Below are 21,959 nucleotides of genomic sequence, written 5' to 3'. Positions count from 1 at the left end.
TGTGCAGATGTTGACAGTGTATGCCAGAAACATCCTCAGCATCTTTCTCTTTGTTCTCCCTCCACCAGATGTTTACAGCCTCAAGACTGCTCCTCTATAGTGACTGAAGCTACTAAGATTACCTAACCCCCTCCTTATTCAGCTGTATATAAGAACTGTTCATCTGTATATAACAAACATGTTGAGCCTCTGGGGGTCCTGGGGTTCTTTCATTCCGACCTCAGCTTTTCTGTTCATGTCTGTATGAGTGTCGTTTCTGCAGGGTTTTAGGACCCGAGCCATTCAGGGAGACTGCACTCCTCTTTCATGTACTAATTTATTATTTCCTTCCCATCTTCGTTTCTTCAGTTCAGGAGACCTACAGGACTTGGTCAAGTTTACTGTCCCAGAGTCTCTGCCTGCAAATGTTCTTGAGGGAACAGCTCGTGGGCAAGCAGGACTCACTTTACTTCTGTCTTTAAGGAATGACATCCTCCCTTGTCTGATGCGGACTGGAACACCCACTGCGTTATTTTATCTTACAGTTTCGTTGTTTTAGCTTGCAGGGTGAACCTCACAGCAGTTCTCTGTTTTGGTCATACCGCCTGACCCCCAGCAGTTCCTCATAGCTTCCCGTCTTCCTATTACTGTGTATTCTTACACTTGATCCTAGCCAAAAGGCTGAGAAGCAGTTATGGTGTATTCTTAAAATACTACTTCATGTTGCCCTTTTGCTTTTTCTTCACTGAATGAAATCCACACATGTATATAAATTCTATTCAATGGTTAACCTTAGATTTTAACTACTGTCTTCATTCTTTGTATTTTTCTAACACCTAGAATTAACCATTGTTGTAGTTTCCTTCAGAATGCTGTAAAAACAATGTGACATACCTTGCACTGCTCCATGTCCTAGCTTCACTGTGGACTTGTTAGAGATTCTTAATTTTTTTGTTTATTATTGCTGTTTATATATGCCATTCTCTTCTCATAGATCAGTATATCTTCCCTTTTCCCTCCCCTTCCCTTCCCTTCCCTCCCCTTCCCTTCCCTTTCCTCCCCTCCTTCCTTCCCTCCCTCCCTCCCTCCCTCCTTCCTTCCCTCCCTCCCTCCCTCCTTCCCTCCCTCCTTCCTTCCCTCCCTCCCTCCCTCCCTCCCTCCCCCTCCCTCCCTCCCTCCCCCTCCCTCCCCCTCCCTCCCTCCCCCTCCCTCCCTCCCTCCCCCTCCCTCCCTTCTATTCAGATCTAAGAGCATGTCCTCTAGTAGTGGGTGCTAACTATTGCTTTTGTGTTACAGTGACTAAAATATCTGAAAACAGGCTAAAGGAAAGAATTTTTTGTTTCAGCTCACTTCAGAATTAACATAATGGGAAACTTGTGGAGGAACAGAGCTGTTCTTTTCTAGGCAGGTGGGAGGCAAAGAGAGGGGAATACAGGAAAGGGCCAAGGTATGGTGCAGCCACTACATACACAACACAATACAAGACAACACCTCCAGTCACCTCCCTCCTCCAGTTCGCTCTCCACTTCCTGTCTTTTGATCTCATTCTAATAATTTCATCATAATAACCATATCTCTCCATTTCTTCTACTACACCCAGATGACCTATGCTCAAAATCCAAATTGAAGTGCAGATGGGGCTGGGAGTGTGGCTTCATGATGGAAAGTACTTGCCCAGTGTGTTTGAGCCCTCAACTGCATCCCAAGTACATTTAGAAAAATGCCTTTACCAGTGAACTCCCAGATTCATTTGGTTTTACCTCTTTTTCTAATGGAGGAAAGGGTGCTGTCCATTATATTGATCCTTTGACCAGTGTTCCAGATAACATCTTGCAGTTCTTGAATTTTATTTCCCATTTCCTCCGATTTAAAATGAGCCTTTGAGCTTTCTACTTCCACTTTTTATAGCAGTAACGTCCTGGCTTACTTTTTCTACCTCTTTTTCAGTGAACTATACCACCATGACATCAAAAGTAATTTCTTATGTGGCCTTTAGCACCCCCCCCCCCCAAGACAACGTATTAGCTGTCTACTGCTAAGTAGCAAATAACTCTTTGGCTTAAAATTTACCATTTCTCGAGAACCTTACTGCTGTGAACCTTATTAGTCAAGAGAGCACTGAGAGGAGTGGAGATAATCACCAAGAATAAAGAAAATAATTATCCCAGAACAGAAACATAACAATCTTTGGTTTGCATGGTGCCTAGCACAGTGAGTATGGAGTGGTGGCACCTTATGCGGCTAATGTTAAAACGAAGGTTCGAGGCCTAAGGAAGGGAAGCTGAATGTGAGAAAGTGGGACTATACTGAGCCCGCAAAGCAGCGTCAGGTCTCTCGCTGGTGAGAGGATTTGGACAGTGCTTTCGAGAAGCTCTGAGGGAAGATCATGTCTGCCTTTGCACTTAATACCCACATATTATAAGATGAAGTGGCAATATGTAAAAACATTCTGAAAAACAAGCTGTTTTATCTGACATATTCTTTCACTTGCTGGGTTAGAGTCACCCCAAGGTATTTTACATTATTTGTGACTATTGCGAAGGGTGCCGTTTCCCTAATTCCTTTCTCAGCTTGTTCACCCTTTGAGTAGAGGAAGGCTACTGATTTGTTTGAGTTAATTTTATACCCAGCCACTTTTCTGAAGTTGTTTCTCAGCTGGAGGAGTTCTCTAGTGGAGTTTTTGGGGTCTCTTCAGTATACTATCAGATCATCTGCAAATAGTGATATTTTGACTTCTTTTCCAATTTGTTTGACCTCCTTTTGTTGTCTGATTGCTCTGGCTAGGACTTGGAGTACTATAGAGAATAGGTAGGGAGAGAGTGGGCAGCCTTGTCTAGCCCCTGATTTTAGTGGGATTGCTTCAAGTTTCTCTCCATTTAGTTTGATGTTGACGACTGGTTTGCTGTATATGGCTTTTACTATGTTTAGGTATGGGCCTTGACTTTCTGATCTTTCCAAGACTTTTATCATAGAGGGGTATTGAGTTTTGTCAAACAATTTCTCAGTATTTAATGAGATAATCGTGTTTTTTTTTTCCTTTGAGTTTGTTTATATAGTGGATTACGTTGATGAATTTCCATATATTGAACCATCCCTGCATCCCTGGGATGAATCTTATTGAGTATTTTGACATGAAGGAAATTAGTCTGACATTCTCTTTCTTTGTTGGGTCTTTGTGTAGTTTAACTATAAGTGTAATTGTGGCTTCATAAAAGGAATTAGGAATTAGGGATTCATAGTGTTTCTCCTGTTTATATTTTGTGGAATAGTTTGGAAATATTGGTATGAGGTCTTCTATGAAGGTCTGATAGAATTCTGCACTGAACCCATCTGGACCTGGGCTCTTTTTGGTTGGGAAACTTTTATTGACTGCGTCTATTTCTTTAGGAGTTATGGGACTGTTTAGATGGTGTTTATCTGATCCTAATTTAACTTTGGTACCTGATATTTGTCTAGAAAATTGTCCATTTCTTCAGATTTTCCAGTTTTGTTGTGTGTAGGTTTTTGTAGCAGGATCTGATAATTTTTTGGATTTCCTCAATTTCTGTTGTTATGAAAAGTCTCCCCTTTCATTTCTGATTTTGTTAATTTGGATACACTCTCTGTGCCCTCTGGCTAGTCTGGCTAAGGGTTTATACTTTCTCAAAGAACCAGCTCCTGGTTTTGTTCATTCTTTCTATAGTTCTTTTGTTTTGTTTTGTTTTGTTTTGTTTTGTTTTGTTACCCAGGGCCTTGTGCTTGCTAGGTAAGCGCTCTACAACTAAGCTAAATCCTCAACCCCCTTTCTATAGTTCTTTTTGTTTCTACTTGGTTGATTTCAACCCTGAGTTTGATTATTTCCTGACATGTACTCCTCTTGGGTGTATTTGCTTCTTTTTGTTCTAGAGCTCTTAGGTGTGCTGTCAAGCTGACATACGCTATCTCCTGTTTGTTTTTGGAGGCACTCAGAGCTATGAGTTTTCCTCTTAGCACTGCTTTCATTGTGTCCCATAAGTTTGGATATGTTGTACCTTCATTTTCATTAAATTCTAAGAAGTTTTTAATTTCTTTCTTTATTTCTTGCTTTACCAAGTTATCATTGAGTAGAGCGTTGTTCAACTTCCATGTATATGTGGGCTTTCTGTCTTTTTTGTTGTTATTGAAGACCAGTCTTAGTCCATGGTGATCTGACAGGATGCATGGGATTATTTCAATATTCTTGTATCTGTTGAGGCCTGTTTTATAATTATAAATAATACAATTATATGATCAATTTTGGAGAAGGTACCATGAGGTGCTGAGAAGAAGGTATATTCTTTTGTTTTAGGTGAAATGTTGTATAGATATCTGTTAAATCCACTTGGTTCATAACTTCTGTTATGTGACTATTTAGTTTCTGTTTCCATGATCTGTCCATTGATGAGAGTGGGGTGTCCACTATTACTGTGTGAGGTGCAATATGTGCTTTGAATTTTAGTAAAGTTTCTTTTATGAATGTAGGTTCCCTTGCATGTGTAACATTGATGTTCAGAATTAACAGTTCATGGTGGTAGATTTTTCCTTTGATGAGTATGAAGTGTCCTGCTTTATCTTTTTGATAACTTTTGGTTGACAATCAATTTTATTTGATATTAAAATGGCTACTCCAGCTTGTTTCTTGGGACCATTTGCTTAGGAACTTTTTTCCCAGATCTTTACTCTGAGGAAGTATTTGTCCTTGTCACTGAGGTATGTTTCCTGTATGGAGCAAAATGCTGGGTCCTCTTTATCTATCCAGTCTGTTCGTCTTTGTCTTTTATTGGGGAATTGAGTCCACTGATGTTAAGAGATATTGATGAAGAGTGATTGCTGATTCCTGTGATTTTTGTTGTTAGAGGTGGAGTTATGTTTGTGTGTCGGTCTTCTTTTGGGTTAGTTGAAAGATTACTTTCTTGCTTTTCTAGGGCGTAGTTTCCCTCCTTGTGTTGGAGTTTTCCATCTATTATCCTTTGTAGTGCTGGATTTGTGGAAAGATATTGTGTAAATTTTGTTTTGTCATGGAATATCTTGTTTTCTTTATCTATGTTAATTCAGTGTTTTGCTGGATATAGTGGCCTGGGCTGGCATTTGTGTTTTCTTAGGGTCTGTATGACATCAGTCCAGGATCTTCTGGCTTTCATAGATAGTCTCTGGTGAGAAGTCTGGTGTAATTCTGATAGGTCAGTCTTTATATTTTACTTGACCTTTTTTCCTTACTGCTTTTAATATTCTTTCTTTGTTTTGTGCATTTGGTGTTTTGACTATTATGTGACAGGAAGAATTTCTTTTCTGGTCCAATCTATTTGGAGTTCTGTAGGCTTCTTGTATGTTTATGGGCATCTCTTTCTTTAGGTTAGGGAAGTTTTCTTCTATAATTTTGTCGAAGTTATTTTCTGGCCCTTTAAGTTGGGAGTCTTCACTCTCTTGTATACCTGTGATCCTTAGGTTTGATCTCATTGTGTCCTGGATTTCCTGGATGTTTTGGGCTAGGACCTTTTTATGTTTTACATTTTCTTTGATGATTGTGTTAATGTTTTCTATGGTATCTTATGCCTTTGAGATTCTCTTTCCTCTCTCTTATAGTCTGTTGGTGATGCTTGCATCTCTGACTCCTGATCTCTTTCCTAGGTTTTCTATCTCCAGGGTTGTCTTGTTTTTTGATTTCTTTATTGTTTCTATTTCCATTTTTAGATCCTCCATGGTTTAGTTCAATTTCTTCACCTGCTTTGTTGTGTTTTCCTGTAATTCTTTAAGGGATTTTTGTGTTTCCTCTTTAAGGGATTCTACCTGTTTACCTGTGTTGTTCTGTATTTCTTTAAGGGAGTTATTTATGACTTTCTTAAAGTAGTCTAACATCATCATTAGTTGTGATTTTAAATCAGAATCTTGCTTTTCTGGTGTGTTGGGGTATCCTGGACTTACTGTGGTGAAAAAACTGGGTTCTGATGATGCTGAGTGGCCTTGGTTTCTGTTGCTTAGGTTCTTGCACTTGCCTCTTGCCATCTGACTATTCTGATATTAGCTGGGTTTTTTTGTCTCTGACAATGGCTTGACCCTTCCATAAGTCTGTGTGTCAGCACTCCTGGGAGACCAGCTCTCTGCTGCTGGGATCCTGGCACAGAAAGCCTGTGGCATAGGGTCAGCTCAGCGCCAGGAGGAAACTGGAAAGATCCTGTCCCAGACTGCTCTTAGTCTCCTGCATCCAGAGGGCTCCAGGTGAGTCCCTTGGAGCAGAAGTGGTAGTCCTGCCTTTGCTGTCAGGTGTGTCAGCACTCTTGGGAGAGCAGCTCGCCCAACGGGATCCAGATACAGGATTGTGGTTCAGGGTTAGCGCCAGATGTATACAGAAACCGGAAAGTGCCATCTATTCTTAAATGTAAACATTCTCTTTTTTGTTACCCACTACAAATGTAGCTATAGATATATTCACCCTGAAACTGAGTGTGCCATTATATTAGAGCCCTCTCTTCTCCTCCAGCCATCTTCTATGATGTTCAGTTTAACTTCAGGAGACTTGAGAAGAAGAAACTTTCTTCACATACTAGGTAGAAAACACGAAAATGGTTCTTAGCAGCAGTAAGTAATAGACCTTAGTTAAAGGTGATGGACACTGAATATTCAAGCACTTAGAAAATGTGGTAAGAAAGGTCAGAGAAGTGGTTATCTTTAGGGACCGAGTTTGACTGAAGGTCATGTGAAGTCCTTTAGGATGCTGGGAATGTTCTGTATTTAAAGCTGTGTGATTGTATTGATATATCTTGGGTTAAAATTCATCTACATGTTTGCTTATTGTTTCAGAAAAATAGTGAAATAAAACGTGCTTCGGGTATATGTGTATTATATGGACATCCAGTGTATTGCTTACACCCTTGACACATTTGTTCCTTTCTACAACAGAGCTTGATTTTGGGTTACATGAAATTACATGTTCTCAGGTTTTAGATATGATGTTAAAACCTAAGGCCTCCTCCCCACCCCCCGAGATAATCACTATGGCTATTCCATTCAAAGACTTGGTACCCTAACGTTCTTCAATATGTAATTTTTAGCAATATCAAACTATAAATATTGTCCTCAGCCTGTTCCCTTTCCACACTTAACAGGGTAAAAATAGATACCTTCCAATGTGTGATTACAGACATGTTTGTTCCTTTTCATTAGCACGTATTGCGCTGTCCTAGATTTATACTTTGTTTATTTATCGGCTTCCCTAGATATTTTGGGCTGTGTTTAACTTTTTACAAATGGAAACAGTCCTGTATTTTTTACACCAGTATTTGGGTTTTTTAGGTATTGCTAGGTGGTAATTCCAGAACTAGGTTCATTATTAAATTTTGCTATCTGCTTCCATTCTCAACGAATATGAGCTATTTTATCAGCAGTGATGGTAATAGTAAGTCTTTTAAAATGCTTGAGGGACGAGGATATAGCTCAGTAGTAGAGGCCTTACCAAGTCCTTACTGAGTTTTGTTCCTTTTGTTAAGTTTTCTGTCCTTTCATTGGCCTCCCTTTTTGGTCAGCTTAGGCCATTACCCTTTTCCTGTTATGTATGCTGCAATTACCTTCTCCTATTCAATCTCTCTCTCTCTCTCTCTCTCTCTCTCTCTCTCTCTCTCTCTCTCTCTCTCTTTTTGACATTTTTTCCTATTAAATTTAGTTTGTGTCATAAGAAGTTAGAACTTTTTCTTTGTGAGTTCTTTATTTTGGATTTAAGAGCATCTGCCTAACAAAACCAGATGTAGTCTCTATATTCTCTTCTGCTATACTTAGAATTTTATAGTGCTAACAGTCCACAGGTATATTCTGTGAGCTAAAGAGATAAAAACATGCCATTTCCTGCACGCAAATTCGAGTTTTCCTCATAAGCCGCTAAATACCATCCTCACCTTCCTGTGCTAGTACTGTCTGACTGGTTGGAGGGTTCACATGTAGTGAGACATTTTTCTTTTCCTACATAGGCAATGGGGATTTTATAATAAAATCCTGCAGTGTCCAGCAGGACTTGTGGAAAGTGAGGGATGACTGCGTGCGGTTACCTCGGGTGCTCTAGATTAAAAGTATGAGGGTTAACAGTTGACCCATGACGAAACAATGCATACTAATGTACTGAATAGTAATGAAGGACAGCATTTAACAGCTAATTAGTTTAGAAAAATACATGACAAAGTGGTCCTTGATATAGAGATATTTATTAGGAAGAGGTGTGTTTTGGTTTAGTATCAAATATAACTGTATCATTTAATAATGGCTTTCATGTTTAAAGCCATTATATAAAAGATTTTTTTGTGGTTTTCTTTTTAAAAAGATTATTTATTTTATGTATGTCGCTGTCTTCAGACACACCAGAAGGGGGCATCAGACCCATTACAGATGGTTGTGAACCACCATGTGGTTGCTGGGAATTGAACTCAGGACCTCTGGAAGAGCAGTCGGTGCTCTTAACCGCTGAGCCATCTCTCCAGGATTTTTCTGTAGCTCTGGCTGTCCTGGAACTCACTCTATAGACAGGCTGGCCTCAAATTCACAGAGGACCACTTGCCCCTGCCTCCTTCGAGGGCTGAAATCGAGAGCACGTGCCACCACCGCCTGGCAAAAGATAATCATTTTACATCTGCAAAAGTCTGCGTGGATGACAGAGTACAAATGTGGAATTTAAGAAAAAGACTCATAAATCTGAAGTACCACATACAGAGGAAAAAGGTTTTCGAGATTAGACACACATACTGTGTTGGATTCCTAAGTTTGGAATGTGTTGAGAGTAGGCATGATACTATGATTAATTAATCTGTTAAATACTCTTTATTATTGAAAAACATTATTTTAATTGTCTCTGTCTTCTTTTTCCCTCACTCATATCTTCTTTTCTCTTTTGCTACAGATCACACATCAGTTGGTGGCCTAGGTGACAGTTTTTATGAATACTTACTAAAAGCATGGCTGATGTCAGATAAAACAGACCACGAGGCAAGAAGGATGTACGACGACGCTGTTGAGGTGGTTATCGTTTGAGTCTTTCCTTACAGCAGATGTGTGTACTGAGTGTTAGACAGTGGCTGGACATCATAGACATCTAGGAAATAATGTGCTGTGTATAGACTTCATCCTTATCTGTAAACACTTCTTTCCAGTGATGGCATAAAGAACTGTAGTGGTAGCCACTCGTTTAGTGCTGTCCTCATGCCAGGCATTGCTCTAGCCCGTTTACGTGGACGACTCCACTGGATCATTGTCAGCACTTAAACACGGAGATCTGAAGGTGCAATGGCAGTCGTCAGGTAGCTTGGGGAAGGTCCGAGCTTGTGAGAGTCTGGAACTGAGCTGTTGGCCTACAGAGTCTCCTCCTCATCACGGCATTATATTGTGTCATATATATGTATGACAGTTTAAAACTTAGAGTTAATTCTATTAAAATCTCTTGGAAAAAAATTACAAAATAGAAAAATGCGGGGTTGGGGATTTAGCTCAGTGGTAGAGTGCTTGCCTAGCAAGCGCAAGGCCCTGGGTTTGGTCCCCAGCTCCGAAAAAAAGAAAAGGAAAAAAAAAAAAAAAAGAAAAATGCTATTCATTTATAAATGACTGATAGCTGGACTGCTTTTTATCCCAGCATTCCACAGAAGCAGGTGGACCTCTGTAAGTTTGAGAACAGCTTGGTCTACAGAGTGAGTTCTAGGATAGTCAGTGATATACAGAGAAACCGTGTCTCAAAACAACAACAACAAAAATTACTGACTTTCCAACCTAATGTAAATATGTAGATCCTTAATAATTTTAATATAACAAAATTCTTCTAATATAGTGATCTATTTTTAGCATCGTAGTTTTATAAAATCAGACCATAGACCTTATTACCCATTTTATAGCCTTTGTATCAGATTTACCACCATTGTTTTTAAAAATGCTCTGATATTGGAAGTTAATGTGTGTGATGCAGACTTTGCTCACTGTAGTCACTCAATAAACATCGGTTGAGGGACTGTGTTAACTAATAAATTGAATTAAAGTCTAATAAAGAATCCAGACCTATATGATTTATAAGACTTTTAATGAAGCCTTAAATTTTGAAAAGTTGTGAAATTTTATTTTCTTCTGCTAAAATTTAAGTCTAGAGAATGATCCTGAAAAAGAGTGATCTAATTTTTTTTACTGTGATAGGTGTCATTGTTTTGAAAGTTAATCTTAAAATTTTAAATTATTGTCCATTAGATATCTCATATACTATATGAACATGCCTTTATAAATCTGTTTTCCTAATCCTGCTTTTTAAATTTAGAATGGGTTCCTACTATTTTTATAAAAATAATAATTGGTCAGATTTCATTGTAAAGCATGATCTCAAGTATACAATGTTTGCACTGTTACCTTTAGCAAATACTCTTGTAAGGAGGTGGGATTTTTGAATTGAGTGCACTCTGTTTAAAATGCTTTCACCCTGATCCTGTTTGCCCCTACTCTCCAGATTCCCATAATCCCAGTTTCTTCAGCTTAGTATATTGTTTTAGGTTTTAGATCAAACTTAAATTCAGTTTCTTTATTTTTTTAAAGTAGTGTACAAAGCATGCATTTTAATGGCCCTTGGGCAGGTAAGAGGCTTTGGTAATCCTAGTGAAGATGTTTAAGAGTAATGTCATTACTCCTGACTGCCATTCAACAGCTGGCATTGTACGTAAGTCATTGTTGAACTCTTTAGAGAGAAGAATGCAGCACAGTTAACTTCGTGAGTCCCAAGGGCAGGTGAAGATGTAAAGCCCTGTCCTCCCCACCTTGTCTTTAGTCCCAGTGAGTTAATGAGCATGTTTGGCTGGCTTAGAGCTTGGTAAGATTTGTGCCACAAATGGCAAAACAATGTAAGTATTATGTAGAAAGTCATAACTTCCCAGATATGGTGGTGCACACCTTTAACCCCAGTACTCAGGAAGAGGCAGAGGCAAGCAGACATCTGTGAGTTCGAGACTAGCCTGAACTTCAGGGTAAGACTCTCTTTATAATATAATAAAATATATTATAGCCAAGTCTCTAGGTAGTTATTGTGTATGTTCAAGCCATGTTAATACCATTCAGCCAGTAAGCATGAAAAACTGGGCCCCTCTAATCCGAAGACTAATCACACACACACACACACACACACACACACACACACACACACACACACACACAATTACATAAATAATTATATATAACTATTTATTGTGGTTATAAAAACAACAAAGACTTAAAATCCAGTGGTCATCTCTATCATTTGATTATTAGCTACTTTTTATTGCCCCATCTGTCTGATTTAATTATCAAGAGCACCATCATTTATACAATTATTATTGAGTGCTTGGTTCCTTATAGCAGGCCTTCTGTAGCATGAGATGATGAGGGCACAGTCCCTACTGCTCTGTAAAGCACACATTGTCATTACAGAGAATCTAAGCTGGATGCCTTCTAGAGCTGATGTTATTGAGCAGGTCAGAAAATAACCCATAATCAAAATGTGAACTAATCCTTGAGGAAATACATAATTTATTTCAGAAAGAAAAGAATAGGCCGTCTCAGCAGACTCTTAAGGACACAGTCTGGAGGAATGCTCATGCAAAATCTCATTATTAAAATGAAATGTGATTGCTATACTGTACTTTTTTTGTATATTTAGGTGTAGTATAAAATATTTGCTTTGCTATCTCCATTATTTCAGGAAGGTAGCCTGTTCTGATGTCGTTTCCCTTTATCCATGACAAAACATTCAAAACAAATTATCTTACTTTGAAAAACCAATAGTTACGGGATGCACATATCAAGTTCCAACTAGTTTGAAAGCCTTACCTTGTGCAAGGTTATGCTCTTGAAGATAAGTTTGCTAAGTTGTATAGTTACATGAAAAATTAAGAACAATTTTAACCACTTACTAAAATATCATTTTATCTTAACATCAATCTTTGGTTTTTGTTCAGTTTTTGTTGTCTGGAATAGAAAATTAACTGGTAGAATCTTTTGGGTTATAACTTCTTAAGGTGATCTCAGTCAGTTAATTATTATGAATCTCGTTCAACTCAAGAAGGTAAGCTATATACAGGTAATACCCATGCAGAAAACCACTCAGAGGCCATGCCTCTGCTCTTCTGCTTTGTCTTATAGTAGTGATGAGTGTGATTGTCCCAGGTTATATATACTATTAGGTTCCCATTTGTGAAAGTGACTGCTTTATAAAATAGCATCATAATCAGGGTTTTCTGATGGCCAGAGATCCAGATCTAAACCACCAGATGCTCTAGCTTCATTTCTGTGGCTGTGAATGAAAAGTAACACTGGGAGGAGATTTCTTTGACTTACAATCTTGTGTTACAACCCCTTATTGTGTCAGGTCAGGAACTTAAAGCATCACTCTACAGCCAGGAGCAGAGAGGGTCCTTCCTGCCTGATGCCTGCGTGCTTTCACTGGCTAGCTCTCCTCTCTCTTACACAGTCCAGGCCAGCCTGTGAAATGGTGCTGACATATTTGTAAGGGCCTTCCCACCTCAGTTAGCAACCCAGACACTCCCCATAGAGGAGCCATGTCCTCAGACAACCTGATCTGGATAATTCCTTACTAAAACTGTCTTTGTAGGTGATTTTAGGTTGTTTCAAGTTGACAGTGAACTAAAAACATTTGCGACTAAATCGTTTATCTTTTTTTGTAGGCTATAGAGAAACATCTTATTAAGAAGTCCCGAGGAGGTCTAGTCTTTATTGGAGAATGGAAAAATGGACACTTGGAAAGGAAGATGGGTCATTTGGCCTGCTTTGCTGGGGGAATGTTTGCACTTGGAGCGGATGGTTCCAGAAAGGATAAAGCTGGCCACTATTTAGAACTAGGGGCAGAAATTGCACGAACATGCCATGAGTCATATGACAGAACTGGTAAGAATATTAATAAGGCTAATGACTTAGTCTAAAATAACTTACTAAGTTAAACATTTTTCCCAGAACTTAGGAAGAAACAATATTTGTACTGTTTACTTCAAAATCTTGTACCTACAATAGCAAATAATTTTTCTTAGCTTTTATTTTAATTCCAGGGTATGTTTCCAGTATCATTTTTTAAAATTCTGAATTTGGGGAAGGAGGTTGTTTGTTTTATTCCTAAATATTTAGAAAGTAACTGTTGTAAAGACAAAAGGTAGAAGATTTATATGGAATAATATCACTTATTTTTTAATAGAAGTCCAAAGCTATTAGTTTATATTGTTATGCTTGTACTCTCAAGAAAATAAAAGAAAAGTTTGTCTTTGGCTCAATTCATCAGTAATTTTTATATGTTTGCTTAAGAAAATCTTACAGCATTGCTTTGGGAAAATAGATAATATTTTCTGATCCTCTGTGTTTTAGAGGTTGAAATGGTTTTGTATTGTTGACAAAAATTGAAAACACAGATACTGCATGCATCTACAAATAGATATTCAATACAAGTACAGTGATGAAGGGGCTACAGAGCCCCGGGTTAGACCTGTAATTTACTTTGGCTTTATAAACATGTCTTTGTAAGTGAAATAGCTAATGAAGACCTACAAACTTGTAATTTCTATTTGTAGTATCAGAGGTTGAATTGTTGCTTTTCTACAGTAACTGATTTTCTGTTTCAGAGTTAGTTTGTCATTAAGTACTGTGTCACAAATATAATTGGCTTTAACTTGTCTTTGTTCATAAACTTTTTGAGTTACTTTTATATAGTAAGGGATGGATTTAATGTGAAGTGGGGTCTTGTTGGAGGAAATGTGTCACTGTGTAGATTGGCTTTGAGAGCTCCTAGTGCTCAAGCTCTACCCATTGACGAAGAGAGCCTCCTCCCTCTGGCTGCCTACAGAAGACAGTCTCTTTCGTTCTGGCTTCCCTTGGATCAAGATGTATAACTCGTATCTTCTCCTCCAGCACTAAGCCTGCATGATGCCATGCTTCCCACTATGATGATAATGGACTGAACCTCTGAAATTGTAAGCTAGCCTCAAATGTAATGTTTGCCTTTGTAAGAGTCACCTTGGTCATGGTGTCTCTTCACAGCAATAAAACCCAAACTAAGACAGAAGTTGGTACCAGGAACTGTGGTATTGATTGCTATGATAGGCCTGATCATATTTTTGTTTGGAGGAATGTGAACTTTTGGACTTTGGATTTGGAAAGCAGTAGAATGCTTTAAGTGGAGCTTGGAGGGATGTGAATTTTGGGTCTTTGCTTTAAGTGGGGCTTGATGGGCCATCCTGGTAGGAATATGAAAGACATTGGCGCTAAGGGTGAGTTGAATTCTGGGGGCTTGGCTCAAGAGGTTTCAGAGGAGAAGAATTTTAGTATGTTTCCTAGAGATCATTCTTGTGATCTTTTTGGTGAAGAAGATGGCTGGTTGTCTTGCCCATGACTGAAGAGTCTGCTTGAGGCTGGGTAAAGAGATTTAGATTAATTGCATTGACAAAGGAAATCTCAAAAAAGCCCAGTTTAGATTTTATCCTTTGGTGCACTAGTAAAAGGAGCATTTTGATTAAGCATAGCAAGGTTAGAAAGGAAAAATGGAAAATGTATGGTTCAAAGAGTAATGGGGCACCAGGAGAAGGAATGGAGCTAAGTCCTGTGTTCAAGGATATTAAATGGAATTAAGGGAGTAGTGACCTTAGCTCAAGATCCCACTCAGGTAAGCTTATTGTTTTCAGTTGTATAGGGATACTTATATCCTGATAGCATTATTACGGCCTGGTTATTGTTTTCATTTGGGCATAAGGAGACATGATCATGTGTCAGATTGACAAGAGGTGGATTGTGATGGCTATTTTGGGTTGTCACTTTGACTATATCAGGAATGAACTACAATCCAGAACTTGTAAAGATCTTATGAAAAGATAAAGTCTTAGGACCATGCACAGTACTGCACACCTTTAATCCCAGCATTCCGGAAGCAAAGGCACGTAGATCTCTGAGATCAAGATCATTCTACAGAGCAAGTTCTACACAGCCAAGCTTAGGTAGTAAGGGAAACCACTGAAAACAGAAAACTGGTGAAGATGTATTAGAACAATGGGCCCACAAGCAGTAGAACTCTGCAGCTTTAGCCATGTGCCTCTGGCTTTAGGGTCAGGAGTAAAAGGAGTTACTGGAACAGTTGATCCTGGTTCGCTGGAGCTAAGAAACGAGTGGTGATTAAAAAGAAACTAGCATCACAGAGAGGACATCTTCTGGGAAGTGTTTTCTGAGATCACAAAGAAACTGTGTTGCAGAGGTAAGACATTGTGCTGTGGCTGGACTTGGTAGTGTGTAAGAATCACTCGGGTGGTACTGGTTTTAAAGACATGTAGGGTCATGGAGAGCAGCTGAGGCTTGGCACTGTGAGAGGCCAGGGAAAGCCATTGGTGAAGGTGCAGCCTTAGTTGCAGCTGATGGCCCAGGACTGAAGGGGTCATGCAAAGAAGTTGAGGCTTGGCTCCATGAACAGAGTCTGATTGACGGTTTTACACAGCAAGTTGAACCTGCGATTCTCTTTGTCATGGTGTCCCCAGAAGCATTCTGTTCTATTTGTGCCTTGTCCTTTTTAGTTTTTCACTGATTTTTCTTGTTTTTGTTTTCAACTTACATCCTTGGACTAGTAAGTACAGTCTAGTTTTCTTATCTTCCCAGCTTATCGGTCTATACTCTGCTGCATTTTCTTATGGTCTTTTATATATTCTTGCCACCATTTTTAAAAGTCCATCTTTTTCTTGGTAATCATTTCTGCTAATTTGTAATGTAATTATTTCCTTGAGAGTTTGTTTCACTTTATTGTTGGAATTAGAATTAGAAATAATTAAAGGAATCTTCTTAATGAATTTTACCATGTGGTGCACAGAGCAAATTTTAATATTTAGCTGGGTTTGTGGGGAGCATTGCTGGACTTGATCATGAGATGAGCACTGCCCAGTAGCAGTCTAAGCATGATGTACACTCAGGACACTAGGTTGATGGTTGGTTAGTACATTGTTTCAGTTTATTTTAAAAATGACGGGTAAAATACATGCATAGTTTTAGGTTTGCAGTTTTTATTTATAAGTCTGTTCAGGAAAATAATCAGGTTTTTTTTTTCCTGTATGTTTGTGTGAAGTTAGGCATGACCACAAAGCATAATAATTTTCAGTGAGATGCTCACTGTTAATTTCTTATTGCCAATTTCTATTTCAGTGCTGGTGTATTGTCATTATAATTATAGTAGTAACTAGCTAATGTAATCTTAAGGTTAACCTTTAAAATCTACATCTGATCTCTACTTAGTACTAAAAATTTTTAAATTAGCCTACAAAGTAACAGCTTTCATTCTGGTGTTTTCACTTTGTTTCAGTAGATCCTCCCACACATACTCATGCCCTTCTACCTCTAGTAGTCTCCTTCCCACTCAGGTGGTTCTTATAAGACCCATGCAAACACATACTTCTGTCTGTCTGTCTGTCTGTCTGTCTGTCTGTCTGTCTGTCTGCCTGCCTGCCTGCCTGTCTGTCTGCCTGTCTGTCTGCCTGTCTGTCTGTCTGCCTGCCTGCCTTCCTGCCTCTATACAGAAACAGATACAAATTTACAGCTGGTGTCTGCACATCAGAGTGATATTTGGGTTATTTGTCTTTCTGAGTCTAGTATTCTTCACTGATACTGTAACTTACAGTTTGTATCCATTTTTCTGAATTTTTCCTTTTTCTTTAGGGGAAGGGAAAACACAAGAAGTCTAGACCACAACAATCTGCCTTTGGAGTGCTTTCACCTTAATACTTATGATGTTGAACTTGTTTAAAAAAGTTTTTGTTTGCTTATTCTTGAAGAGTCTCATTATGTACCAAGGATGGCCTTGAATTCAGAGTCTTTTCCATGTAGTACCAGAAGTTACTAGCAAGTGTAATCAGACAAGAAAAAAGAAAGACTTTCAGACCAGAAAGAAAGAAGCAAAATTATCTTGATTTCCACATGACATGATTATGTATAATAAAAACTATACACACATACATGCCGTGTACACATACAAAACCCTGTTAGAATAGATGGATTAGTTCAGCACAGTGGTAGGATACAAGTCAAGGTGTAAAAATCAGTTGCATTTCTTTACACTAATAGCAGTCTATTAGAGGGAGAAATCAAGAAAAGAACCTTAACTTATGATAACATCAAAATGATAAAATAATCAGGGCTTGAAAGAAAGATCTGTAGTAATACTTGCTGTTCACATTTGAGGATCAAAGTTCCCAGCACCCACATAAAAGCCAGGACTGGACCTGGTGTTTCTATAACTCCAGCACTGACAGGTAGAGGCAGGAGCATGCCTGGGGCTTGCTGGTTGCAAGCCTAGCTGAAAACTTGCATGCTCTAGATTCAGCAAGAGACTCTGCTTCAGAGGAACAAAGCAAAGAGCTATAGCATAGGATGCTTAATACTTTCCTTCACTTGGCTTCTGGATGCAATGTGTGCACACTCAGACTTGTGTGCATACTCCCCCACCACACACACTCAAGAATAATATGCAATGAATTGCTTTAACCAAAGAGAGAAAGACTGTGTGCTGAAAATTATAAAATATTGAGGAAAATTGGAAATACAAATAAAGAGACAGATAGTATCTGTTTGTGTTCAAGGATTGTGTGCTGCAGTCACCTTTGCATTTGGTTCCAAGGTATGACTTAGCTCTCGGTAGAGTCAGACTTAGCAGCATTTTGCTGTGTATTCTTTTAAGGAGTACTTCATGCCGGAGCAATAGAAATATTCGTAACTCTGTTAGAAGAAAACCAAATGTAGTTATTTTCAAACAATTCATTTTGTGAATATAGTAACAATACAATAATCAAAGTTACTTCAGGGCAGGAGTATAGCTCAGCCTAGTATGTGAGAGTTCTGGCTTTGGTCTTTAACACCAAAACAAATAAATAAAAATTAAAGCAGTAGGAAGCAAGAAAAGTCACAAAAGATAAAGATTACTTTAGACCTCTTTCTTTTAGAGAGATCAGTAAGTATTCCTTAAAGCACACACATTGTTTATTTGGCTTTTTTCTTCACATGTTACAGCATTAAAACTAGGTCCTGAGTCATTCAAGTTTGATGGTGCAGTGGAAGCAGTGGCTGTGCGGCAAGCTGAGAAGTATTACATCCTTCGTCCGGAAGTGATCGAAACCTATTGGTATCTATGGCGATTCACCCACGACCCAAGATACAGGCAGTGGGGCTGGGAAGCCGCATTGGTAAATACAGCAATCTCTCCTTTTGTCTGTGCTGACTGGGTAGGGTGTTTGTTCTCCTCCCAGTTGATTTTGAAACCTGTACACTTTGATTTCTCTGGGGAAGAAACTGTTCTCATTTGTTTCTTCAACAGTAGGAACTGCCTTGTACTCCTGTTTGCTTTCTATTAGTACTTTGATAAAAGTATGCACTTGCTATTCCACTAAGTAACTCTAAGGAGCTATTTAAAAGGAAATCTCAGTATTATTATAAAATAAGCAGTATTTTTACAATGTCTTTTCAAAGTTTAACCACTGGGGAACAAAACTAAGATCCATAGCCTGGGCAGATGATTCTTGTTCATGTTGCCTTGTATTCTAATAATTCTTGGATAGATCAGTAAATTGTTTCTTAAAAATAGATTAAAAGACAAAATGTGATGTCCACACATTCAACAGGTGTGTGTGTGAGTCTGTGTGAGTGTGTGTGTGTGTGAGTGTGTGTGTGAGTGTGAGTGTGTGTGTGGGCGCGCATGCGTGTTTGGAAGCAGGAATTTGTTATGATTAGTAAGCAAAGGAAACAGTCCATTCAGTCTTAACTAATAGACATTCACACTGAGTGTGCTGGTGCACACTTACAATCCTAACCCTAAGGGGACTAAGATAGGATCTGTCGTACGAACAGACTGGACTGCTAAGTGAGCCTAAAGCTTGCATGGGCTTAAACTGTTCTGATATGCTGATGAGCTAGTCTTTACAACAAATAAAAACATTTATTATTTGTGTGTACCCCATGGATGTGAGTACCTGTGGAGGCCAAAAGGGGTTGTCTGGTCCTTTGGAGCTGGATTTTCTTATGTTTGTGAGCCCCCTGATGTGGGTGTTGGGAACCACCAACAGCAAGAACAGCAAATGCTCTGACCTGCTGAGCAATCTGTCGCCCGATAATGCTGATCGGTTCCTCACATGTTCATCAGGAAGGACAGGACGTTTTAACTGTTTAGGTAAAAGCACCAGACCTAAGTAAGGAGACTTTAAAACCCATTGGCAACAAATGAAGCTCAAAGAAGAACTTGGTTAAGCACTTTGTACTGTTGACTAGCTTTCTGTTACAAAGAAGGCCACTTAGACAGGAATGGTAGGGAGTAGAGACAAGCAGCATCAGCAGCGAGGAGTGAGGCTGAGGTCATTGCACAGAGTCTCAGGGTGACAGAGTCGGGAAAGAGAGTCCACATGCACCTAGCTGTTCCCGAGCAGCACAGCTCTAAAGTGTGATCCATTTGCACCAGCAAGATGGTTGGTGACTGTGACTTAAAAGTAGAGTTGTAAATAGACTGTGTTTTTTTCATGTGTTGACTAATGCATGTTCAAGGACACAAACGGAGATAGAAAGTAAGAATTTTAAATCCCAGTTAAGCATCAGAACATAGTAGTTAGCAGAGAACAAATTGCTCAACTCAGTTTCTCCAACTGAAAAGAGGAGCTGTTAACCTCCTAGGTTATGGAATTTAAATGCCAGTGCATATGAAGCTCTTAGAATAACCTTCAGCAGATTGTTAGCTCTTAAGTAGTCGCCATTGTCATCTAGGCTTGTAGGTGTGCACTTCTGCTCCTTCTTACCACCTATGGAGCCTGACTAATAAGGTTGTGGAAATACAGTGTCTCAGAATAGAGCATGGGTACAGTAAATATTTCATTACCACTACTGTGTAAAACTCCTAAATAGGGCATTTTTAAGATGATGTGAATTAGTATTTGTACTTGGAAATGATCACATCGAAAGTCAGAGAGTGTGGGTATCTTTGTGTGTGTACACGTACAAGTGTACATGGAGATGGAGTTAAGAATACAACCATATGTTCCTCATGTACCTTCCACCTTTTAAAATAGGGTCTGTCATTGGCTAAGGACTTAACCAAGTAGGCTAAGCTGGCCAGCCAGGCTAGCAAGTTCCAGGCTCCACCTTAGTCTGCATCTAGTAATCCTTGCTGGAATTACGGACATTCGTGTACCTCTGTGCTCAGCTTTTACCTGGGGACTGAACTCATCCTCAGTTTTCAAGATAAGGGCTTTCTGAGCCATTTTCCATACTCAGCTCCCCAATTTAGAAAGAAGAGGTCAAATTTGACATTTAAGGAAAATACTTTAGAGAGATTATAGTGTTAGAGAGGGAAAGGCATCCCAGTACACATTGGTTTTTCTAGTATGAGAATGTTTCTTTTTGATAACACTATGCTTAGGCTTAATATATTGTCCGTTACATAAATGTCAGATTTTCCTACAGGTTTGTGAGTGTTTGTTTTTGTTTTTAGAAGAGACATGGTTTCAGTATGTTGGCCTGGCTGTCCTGGGATTCACTGTGTAGACCAGGCTGGCTCTGAATTCAGACAGATCCATCAGTGTGCCTCCTGAGGGCTGGAATCACAGGCCTTTGCCCATCCTTTCTGTGAACTTCTTTTGAATACAGGCTTTGACTTGTCTTTCAGAGGTGAAATTGCACAGACTTGCCCTCTCTTCTCCCTCACAGGCTATTGAGATCTCTCTTCTCCCTCACAGGCTATTGAGAAGTCCTGCCGAGTCAGTGGTGGGTTTTCTGGTGTCAAGGATGTCTACTCCCCGACTCCTGCGCACGACGACGTGCAGCAGAGCTTTTTTCTTGCCGAGACGTTAAAGTAAGTCCGTCCTCAGAAGTGTTCTCAGTGTGAGCTTATTCTCAGTGCTGTATGACGACAACTGTTCCGAATACCGAGACAATATATACTGTTGCCATACAGATGCATATTGAGCAATGTTTAAATCAAATTAATTATGTCTATCACTGCACATAATTAGTTCTTTATGGTAACAAGTTTTAAAATCCCATCTTTTTGAAGTACATGTAATGGATGAATAATGATCCTGAACTGTAGATATGCACCACGTTCTCTCTCCCACTCACTAACATTTCTGTAGAGTAGCTTTGCAGTGTGGCTGCTAGATAACTGAATCTGACTATCTATGTCATCGATATATTTCAGTGTATTATGTTTTATTGCAAATGTTTTATGTGGGCAAGTAGCAAGCCGTATCTGAAGAGTGGCTGTCAGGTAGCTCTTTGTCAAGTAACCGTTCTGTTGCGGTGGCACAGGCCTCTAACCGAAAACGTTGGAGACAAGACCAGAGCAGTACCATCTCTGGGCCGGCTGAGCTTACATAAACACAGACGTATATAGCAAAACTGTCTAAAAATGATAGTAAGTCAGGGGAAGGAGTGCTTAGTGCCTTAAATAAGTCATTTGCTTCTGCTCTTTGATTTATTCTCTAAGTACCTAGGACATTTCTTAAAGCACAAATGTAATGGTCACAACTACAGTCTTAGTAGGGCTGAGGTGCCTTTGGGCTCAGCTGAGTGTAGATTTCATCTTAGGAATGAGCATACGTGTTTTGATTACTAAATGCTAAAGTAGCCACCATCCGCCGTTCTCTCCTAAGGTCTTATAAAAGGTACGTGGAAAGGGAAGATGGAAAGGAAAAAGACAATCTGGGCTTTATACCCAAAAGCCCAGGTGGAGCGGTAAATATGTTGGGAGAAGGTGGAGGTGTTAGTTACATATGTGTGCTTTCATATGTGTGTTACATATGTGTGCTTTCTGAAGGGCATGCACACCAATATCCCTTCCTGTCACCAGTATCTGAATTTCATGTTCATGTCTCCTGTGCTTTACACACAGGAAACATATACTTACATCACTTAATACATATAAATACATCTTTTGCTCAACAGATGTTTACTGCCCAGTACCACGCAGATCACTTGGGATGCATTAGCAACCCGAAGAACAAGTG

The 21,959-nt window shown here is 39.2% G+C and overlaps 1 protein-coding gene and 1 long non-coding RNA gene across 6 annotated transcripts in view; one reads left to right on the top strand and one right to left on the bottom strand.

The window, feature by feature from the left end:
- Man1a2 (mannosidase, alpha, class 1A, member 2) overlaps window positions 1-21,959 on the top strand; it is a 148,842-nt gene that overhangs the window by 112,602 nt on the left and 14,281 nt on the right. For all 3 annotated transcript variants that reach the window (XM_039102060.2, XM_039102061.2, NM_001106452.1), the window contains 4 exons: window positions 8,855-8,970; window positions 12,636-12,855; window positions 17,986-18,158; window positions 20,691-20,806. In XM_039102060.2, the coding sequence (XP_038957988.1) occupies window positions 8,855-8,970; window positions 12,636-12,855; window positions 17,986-18,158; window positions 20,691-20,806 (625 nt within the window). The remainder of the gene's footprint in view (window positions 1-8,854; window positions 8,971-12,635; window positions 12,856-17,985; window positions 18,159-20,690; window positions 20,807-21,959) is intronic.
- LOC120100896 (uncharacterized) overlaps window positions 17,487-21,959 on the bottom strand; it is a 93,541-nt gene continuing 89,068 nt past the window's right edge. The window contains exons 6-7 of one of the 3 annotated variants that reach the window (XR_005501153.2): window positions 18,942-19,130; window positions 17,487-17,694 (exon numbers count right to left, since the gene is read on the bottom strand). This is a non-coding gene — a long non-coding RNA (uncharacterized LOC120100896). Of the gene's footprint in view, window positions 19,131-21,959 lie in introns of all 3 variants that reach the window. The other 2 variants (XR_010064359.1, XR_010064362.1) reach the window with 2 other exon arrangements.

The sequence above is a fragment of the Rattus norvegicus genome, chromosome 2 (genome assembly GCF_036323735.1).
Source record: "Rattus norvegicus strain BN/NHsdMcwi chromosome 2, GRCr8, whole genome shotgun sequence".
Taxonomy (NCBI): Eukaryota; Metazoa; Chordata; class Mammalia; order Rodentia; family Muridae; genus Rattus; species Rattus norvegicus.
This window is presented reverse-complemented; position numbering and strand designations above follow the sequence as displayed.